General features: G+C 29.6%; 1 protein-coding gene across 1 annotated transcript; it reads right to left on the bottom strand.

Moving 5' to 3' along the window:
- Positions 1-806: 806 nt before the first annotated feature.
- LOC105787193 (annexin D5) lies at positions 807-5,273 on the bottom strand. The gene is made up of 6 exons (XM_012613631.2): positions 5,042-5,273; positions 3,059-3,204; positions 2,696-2,914; positions 2,096-2,311; positions 1,922-2,011; positions 807-1,338 (listed from the first exon to the last, which is right to left on the bottom strand). Exons 1-6 carry the CDS (start codon positions 5,256-5,258, stop codon positions 1,135-1,137), a joined length of 1,092 nt encoding a protein of 363 aa, XP_012469085.1. The 5' UTR covers positions 5,259-5,273; the 3' UTR covers positions 807-1,134.
- Between the last annotated feature and the right edge of the window lie 3,694 nt (positions 5,274-8,967).

Below are 8,967 nucleotides of genomic sequence, written 5' to 3'. Positions count from 1 at the left end.
TTAAAATGTATTTAGTCGCTAAATAAAATGTTAAGAGGGTCTGACATGATAATAAATTTAATTTTTAATATTTATTTATTTTGTTAATTTAATCTTAATTTTAAAACTTTAACATAATTCCAAAATTTCAAGAATGTGTAAATAAAAGATTAAAATATATATAATGCATTCGAATGTGATATTAAGGATAATTAATTATATTGACCGTATTTAACTAATTTAGAAGATTAGGAATGATCCTTTTCGGCTTTATTGAGATATGTTCTAAAAACTCTACATAATACTTTTATTAAGAGGGATTAAAAGAGTGCATGAATCTAGTTGATTGTGAGGAACATATTTTATGTGCAAATTTTATGTATTAAATTATTTTATTTATCGTAAATGTGTGGGAGCGAGGTTGCAATAATTTAATATTTTATTCAGTTTAATTCATAAGCGATAATAGATTTCTCATTAGACAAAGTCTTGGCGTGCAAAAAGTAAAACAACAAAATTTGAGTGATAATTTAAAAACTCAGAATGGGTACCACTTTTCTCAACTACTCGCAAGATCATTGTCAAGTAATCAATTACAAAGAGCTGATTTCATTAAAGGAACCATTTTGGTGATTAAAGATTAGAATCGAATAAATAAATAACACAAAACGTTGAGGGTTAATTTTAAAAAAATGAAAAAAATAAAAATTATTATCTTGAAATTTTAGTGTTTTCATTTTTTTTATATTTTAATTCAAATTTATCTACAACTCAATAAACCTTAACATTTAATTTAAAAATGATAACAGATAATAACAGCTGTCTAGTGGAAGGCAAACACGGCAACTGTTAGTTTTTATCATTCAGTCCATTAATACTCAATACAATTTCACACTCCATAAGAATGAAATATACATTTCATGGGTAGATCCTACACCGATGGTGATTAGTGTACCAGAAGAATAATACACAAAATCTCAACCCTACATGGTGAGACTGACATCACTACACAAAAACAGCAATCACTCGCCATTTCACAAATATTAGACAAATACAATCAAACTAAATGAACAGAACTGGATCCACTCAAACATTTTCATTTAAGCTTTACTTGAATTACACGTGTATATCCTACCCTTATCCACAACCTTGACACTAATGGCTTGGTCCCAAAAGAGAAAGAAGAAAAGTCCGGTAGTGGCCCGATGTTTCCGACTGAACTGCATCGTTTAAGGACTTTTTGTATTTCCTCAGATACTCAGCTTTTATGTAGTGCATATCGATCTCAGTTCTCGTCACGATTACTCTTATGACTGTAGTGTCATTGGTTCCCAGACCTTTCATTGCCTGATGTAGTACCTGCATAATTGAAAAAAGTGATAAGATCAACAAAGATGCAATTATAAGTGTTATCGAACATAAATGGTAGCATAACAGTTCCCCAGAAGAAACATCTTGCAAGGTTTTACCTATTCAACTAAATCAAATTGATAATATCCCAACACTATAACCAAATTGCAACATACTTTGCTTGGTAGGGTGGAAAGAAAATTGAAAGGGTAGAAAGATAGAAATGTATTTTTTTTTTTTCATTCCATAGGTATTCCATAGGTATGCTTGATAAGAAAGATGGAAAAATTGAAACAAAAAGTAATTTTCTTTCCGTCTATTGTTTAGTAGAGTTAAAAAATAAGATGAAAGAAAATGATTTTCTTTTTTTAAATGCATAATTTTAAACTAGCATTCATCCCTCTCTCATTTACTCTCCTCTTATCATTCCAATTTGGAAATATTATTTTTTATGCATTAGAATGGAAAATGATCATCTCTCCTTTTTTTTTTCTTCTCACTTTTCTTTCCTGCCGATCACGCTTAAAAAATTTATTTCTTCCCACTTTTCCACTCAACCAAACACACCCTAAGGATAAAAAAAACTAAATACCTTGGCGAAATACTTTGCAGGATTCTGTGAGCATTTTAAAATTGTCAAAAGACCATGCTCAAACTCCCCAGATGTTTCACTCTTTACTGCCTGAAAAGATTAAAAAAAAATGAAAATCAAATCATTGCAACAAAACTTCAAATAAAAGAGAAGAAAAGACAGAAGAAAATTTACCTTTTTCAAGGAGCCTCCGTACATGTCATGATAAGCGGAGCTAATAGCAGCTAGCTGTGCCCTACTTCTTTCACTAAATATGCGGATAAATTTCTTCTCATCAGTTCCCAATTTCTTCTCTCCTGCTTTAAAGAGAGTCTTTGCATCCTTCAAAGCCATCTCTCTATCAACTTCAGGGCCTTCATGACGGTGGGTGCTTAAATATGCAAGCAAGAGCTATACAAAGTATTAAATAACAATATCAGCGGCAGTATCAAGATAGGGTGATTGCTTGTGACATGCTTTGTACGTAACTTACCTAAACTCTCCACTATAACTCAGACTTCAGTATAGAAAATCAAGGGCCAAACTCTTACTCTGAAAAGATTTTATCTAATCTTTACTTTTTATGACAACAAACCCTGCAAGTGACTTTTGTTCTCAAACCTTGACACACTAAAGAGGGTAACTATTAACGAGAGACTAACCGCGGGTGTTTGGTGAGACCTCTAGCATATTTAAACTAAAAAAAGTGAAATGCTTTTCAGTGTTATCAAAACTAGGGAACTAGGATGCCAAGTTCTTAGAGGAAACATAGGAACCAAATTTAGGAAAACATACCTCTTTATGATCACCAGAGGTGAGTACTGCAATATCTTGCTCAAGCAAAACCCCAAACTTTGAATGGTAATTTTGTTTAATTAATTGAATCTGGGATGGGGTGCGAGAACATATAACTTCAGTTGCAGCAAAAAGATTTGTTACACCCGATAAAATAGCTTGCTTAATGACTGTTGCATCACGTTCCGCAGGATCAAGCATCCATAGCAAGACAGCAGTCTAAACAAATTAAAGACGAGATATAAGGTGAAAATTCAACATGCATACATGCACACCGCAGATTAATATATAGAAAGACACATAACTGAATAAACAAGACACTGTAAAACCAAAATATTAGAGTAATAGTAAAAAGACTGGTACCTCTAGTTTTCCACTGAGCTCCGACTTCAGTCGTTTGAGTAGGTCTTCAGAATACATTGTTTTATACTCATGTTGGATGAAAGATCGCTGTGTCACATCACGATGGGAAAGAATATTGACCACTGCTGCAGTATCACATCCCAGCCCTAGAGGAAAAATAAGAGGAAAAAAAATGAAAAGAAATCTTCTTTTAACCTTTTGTTCTTAGAATCAGTTATTTTTGGCATATTTCATTTTAATATAAAATCATGACCCTATAGGCACAACTGATGCTTTCCACAAAGAAAATGAGTAGAAAAGTAATGCCACAACTTGGAAGTTCTCCAATAAAAACTCTATCCATTGGTTGCATCAGTTAAGAAACTTAAAGCATTATCATAATAAAATTTTCTGCATGAAGACTCGTCCATAAAAGATGAAAGAGCTCTTAAATTAAGATATACCAAATGATCTTAACCTTCTAAATGGATTTACTAGATCATACAGCTTTATACTGAAAATTAGTATATTTATAACCTTTTTCATTAACTCAGAAGTGAAAAGTGAAGCAACTACTTTAAAGATAAAGAAACCTGTACAAGTGTGTAATACAAATTGGTTAGAGTACGATGTCAACTAGATGCAATGATCTCTAAAGCTGAAATTCATGGGTCTACGAATGAACAGTAACAGAATAATGAAAAGTTGCCAGTGCAGGAAACTTTGCAGAGCAGTATCAGAACTTCCATGTGATGAAAACACTAATTCTGGTGTTTAACACGAAAAGATAGAATGTTTGATTCCAGAAATGAAGAGCATGTGAAATGCAACATTTTCCAAATAGATATAAGTAGAATTGACTACCTTGATGGAATGATATGCTATCAAAGTAATCAAATGATTTAAAAATAACCACAAATAAATGTTGGCTAAAGTTTTTATTTTAAATTCTGCCAAATCGATATAGTGCTAATACAGTAAGCTACGTGAGCCTGTGCTAAATGCCATATAAAAACAAACGCATCATGAGTTTCCTATTTTGTCTTGCGAAATCCGTTTTGGCAAAGAAAAATGATCACCAAGATTTGACAAGGAATTGTAGTGGTTTTCAAGCAAAGTAAGGATATAGATCAACAAAATAATACTTTAACAGTTCAATTAAAAGCTTATTTGAGAACTTTGAGAGAGTACAAGAGCATTAGAAATGAAAGTATAAATTTTTGTTTGAAGTAGAAAGAACTACTCCACGAGGTTTCTACATAGATTATTTCAATAAGAAAATATTAATTTTTATATTACTAATAACATTAAAGCCCTTATTAAAATAAAATTCCGCTTTTTATTAACTTAAATGTTGGCTAATTTTATTAACTTTTATATATAAATGTTTACCAATTGATTCTTAAAGATGCTAAGACTGCATGTGTTACTGATTTTCTTCTTGCTCTTGTTCAATGATTTTCTATATACCATAAGCAAAAAAGAAGAAGAAAAGAAAATTAAGATTCTGTTAAAAACATGAAAATATATAAAATATAACACGATTTATTTCACAATCACCTCCAAAAGTTAAATACTTAGTTTTTATTCTTCAAAAAAGAAGATCATTCGCTTTTTCATCTTAAAATACCATTTACTCTTCATTCCCAACCACAAATTAACATGTTAAATTTACAAATATATATATATATATATATATATATATATAAAGATAGAGAAAGAGGCCTAAAAAACAGTCCAACAGTTGACTTTGTTGACTATAGCAAGAAGAACCACATGGTAAAACATTTCTCCAAAACAGTCCTAAGGCTATAGTGATCCAGAGGAAATTTTTGATCCGCAAGAGAAAATTGAACTTGGTATAACAAAGTTTCAATCCCATTTGAGTTCAAAATGAAATTGACTCAAAGTTAGGGTTCAGAATGGATGATTAAAATGACCACCACTCAACAATAGACAGTGCAAATAGTAAAGGCGAAAGAATGAAAGGGAAAAAACAAGTACCCTTAAAAGCACGGTAAAGCTGAATAGCATCGTCTCTAGGAGAGGTAAGAACAGGCGGAACGCTCAAAGTCGACATTGCTTTGCTTTGCTTTGATGCTCTCTCAATTCTCAATAAAACTGTTTCAATAAATTGGTGTTTGAATTTTGGAAACTGAAACTCCTCTTTCCCCAATTTATAGTCAGCCAACCCCGCACGGCACGACTTCAACAACACCATTCACATCCATCTAAAAGGAATGCATCTTTTTTGAATTAACAAGTTGGAATAGTTTTTTTTTTTGGTTAAAATGTGCTATTAGTCCCTGTACATTTGTTTGTATATTTTTTATTTAAAAATCTCATTCTAGTCACTAAAATTATAATTATCTTGTTTGTCAAATTTTGTTAACTTGAATTTTTATTAGATTATCGTATGATTAATAGAAAATAAATATGTTAAATTAATAAGTTTTGACAAAACTATTTATCACGATAATGACTGGAATAAAATTTTAATTTAAAAAATACGAAGTAAACAACGATTTTAACTTTTTTAATAAAAACAAAAGGATAAATTACACCTAAACTTTTAGTAAGTTTACATTTTGATCATTTAACTTCAAAAGGTACAAATTGGTTATTAAATTAATTAAAAGTTTTCATTTAAGTCACCGAGGTGTTAAAATCATTACTATATGACATTCTCAATTCGTACCGCCTGCACCAATTGAAACCTCTCCTACTTCTCTTCTATAATTTAGTTTAATTTTCATGAAACAGCTTTGAAAGTTAAAAATTTGCAAATCAAAATCTAAATATTTTTTTCAAATCTCCAACGTTGATCTTCAGATCAACTTGGATTAGAGATATGTTTTTCTACTCATCGATGAGCACCGATCTACCGTACCAATAATCGGATAGTTTCTTGGAGCTTGTTAGTCAAATTTTAAAGAAAAATGACTAAAATAAAAAAAATTTAAATAGTTTAGTGACTTAAATGAAAACTTTTGAATAGTTTAATGATCATATTGTAACTTTTTAAAGTTAAATAACCAAAATGTAAATTTATTAATAGTTTAGTGAGTTTGATTGTAATTTACCCGAAACAAAAAACGAGTGGGAGTAGATCGCGTTCCCCGGCGGAATAGTCAATGTGGGGGTAGATGACATTAAAGGTACAAGTTTAGCCAATCGATTCTGACCCTTATCTTTTGTATTTGTTGATTTATTCAACTTTTTTTTACTAGGTCTTGGTCTTGGTCTTCGTTGGAGTTTAGGTTTTAATTATTTTAGTTTTGGGATAAATATCAAATTTTTACATAAACTTTGGTTTCATGTGCAATTTGATACATAAATTTTGATTTAGTATAATTACACGCATGAAACTTGAATTGTTTATCTTATGTATACATGAAACTTTAATTTTGATACAATTATGCATTTAAAGAATTGAATACATATATTTATTTTTATATCGGATTAATTTAATTGTTTGTGTATGTAATATATCAACATAAAATTGTACTAATTTGATAATGTTATTAGCGCTATGTGAAAAATGAACCAAATCAAAATTTCATGTATCAAATTGCACAAAATCAAAATTCATGTATGACTTTGCACATTTGATTAAAGTTCATGGATAGTTTTGATATTTACCCTTTAGTTTTTACCTCTAAAAGTTAGAGTCATTTAATCCTAATCAATTTTGAAAATGAGTAACTAAGTACAATTAATCACAACATTAATACTTTCCATCAATTGTACACTATTTTGGTTGGTATAATAACAAACTTAACCTTTAAAGTTCACACATTCATCAATTTGGTTCTAATTTAATAAATTTATCTCGTAACATTTGTGTAAATGTTGAGGTTGAATTTATTGAACGTTTTAAATTGAGGCTAAAATGGTAAAAATATGTAAACATTGATGGCTAGATTTGTTATTATATTAATCAAAATTATGTACAATTGACGGAAGACATTAATGTCATGATTAATTGCCATTAATTACTCACTTTGAAATTGACAGAGATTAAATTACTTTATTCTTTTAAAGAAACCAATTTACTCAAATTGAAATTGAGAAGAATTGAAGAGATTTTTCTATCACATTATATGATCATTTCAAATTTACACTTGATTTATATATATATATATATATATATATATATATATATATATATATATATATATATTATAAAACTGTTAAATAAACTTTTCACTTACTTTAGTACAACTTAATTATTTAGATTATTAATTTTTACTTTTAAATAAACTTTTGTCGTAACATGAAATTTTTAATTATGTCTATTATTAACACTCATAGGATATAACAGTAATTTGTTATATACAACCAATTGTTTTAAATAATTTATTATAAAAATATGATATATTATAAATTAATCATATTGATATCTAAAATTATATCATGATAATTTCAAAAAAATTAAATAATGATTTTGTATATAACCTTAATATAATATTATTTATTTATTTGATAAAATTATTTTTCATCATATATAATATTAATTTTAAGTTTCAATTAATTTATATAAATATTAGAATATAATTATTAGATTTTTTTTTATAAAAGCCATTTGATTACCATTTATTTTTTATTTTTGTGGGATTAGTCTCGAAGTCGTGGTTTTCATGTTTAGAATTTTTTTTCTAGTTTTGCCTATTTTGAATTTAAGACATTTTGAGTTCCAATAGCTTTCTAAGGTCAAAGTTTTTACTTTTTCATCAAATTAAGTTTGAATGAGTTTAAGCTCATATATTTTAACCGAATTTTGGAATTTCAATTCATTTTTCTATTTGTGATTGTATCAATTTAATGTTTACAATTTAAATTTTATTTAATCGTATACAATTTATCATTAAAACTATAAGCAAAATAAATAAAAAAATTAACATCAAATTAAAAGAGAATCGTACTAATTCCAAGTCAACTGGCTTGCTCCATACATCTAATCTTAAATATCTCTTTCAACCATAAAATTATTTATACATTGTTTGAAATTTAAAATATTAGAAAGACAAAGAGAAAACAAAATATATACGATTTACATAGGATAAAGCCACCCTAACTAAACAATGAGCTGCCTTATTAACAATTCCAAGTGTCCAATAAAAGAACAAATATTATCCCTCCTTTCTGACTTAATCCAAGGGAGAGCTTCTCATATGGACAACGTTCCAGCAATAAGTGGATTATACAATATCGGAAAAGATCTTGTCAAATCAACTACAAACCGCCCATCGACGTCGCAAAGGACCACACCAAAAGTAGTCACCCCGTCCTCCACCGTACATGTAGCGCTGACATTACACTTCAATCGGCAGGCATTGGTTTAGTTCAGCAATCCGCACCTCCTCCATCACTCAACAACCTAATTGGACTCGTTGGAAAACGGCCCTGGCAGTGTCCCACTGAAGCAGAAAATCATCAACAAAATGCACAACACTACTCGCTGGAAGAGTTTCATTTTGCCATACCAGAAAATTTCGGAAATGCCATATACACCATAAGATTGTAAACCATCTACTCTGCTCACTGTCAGACGCCGCACTTACCATGGTGTCAATAGCAACTTCGACAGTAGAAAAATCACTAATTTTAGATTCAATTGAAACGTTGGTTTAAACTGTGGGACACTATTTTATGCATATATCATCTTACTCAACCCTTCCATCCTTATTTATGATTGCCTTAACTGAGATATTGTAAAACAAGAGTATTAATCACTGCCTTTTCACCCCAAATGTTTGCAAGTGTCCCTATCAAAATTAGATTCACATCAGTGATGATATTATTATGCAAATATCTGCAAGAATCCATCCCAACTTGTAATTGTAAACCAAATACCATAAGCAAGGGAGGATCGGTGATGAAACAAAGTTAGTAGTGGTGGTAGCAACAAATGAAGATTGAAACAAGAA

Source organism: Gossypium raimondii, chromosome 7, assembly GCF_025698545.1.
Source record: "Gossypium raimondii isolate GPD5lz chromosome 7, ASM2569854v1, whole genome shotgun sequence".
NCBI lineage: Eukaryota > Viridiplantae > Streptophyta > Magnoliopsida > Malvales > Malvaceae > Gossypium > Gossypium raimondii.
Note: the sequence above shows the minus strand (reverse complement) of the source record. Positions and strands in the feature narration are given on the sequence as shown.

Bases quoted from the DNA above. Each gene is read 5' to 3' on its own strand.
- LOC105787193 (XM_012613631.2), bottom strand. From the start codon at position 5,258: ATGGTGTTGTTGAAGTCGTGCCGTGCGGGGTTGGCTGACTATAAATTG. The intron at 2,012-2,095 runs GTAAATTTTCTT...TAATCTTTTCAG, and splicing joins ACGGAGGCTCCTTGAAAAAG to GCAGTAAAGAGTGAAACATC. The intron at 1,339-1,921 runs GTATTTAGTTTT...TCAATTATGCAG, and splicing joins CTGCAAAGTATTTCGCCAAG to GTACTACATCAGGCAATGAA.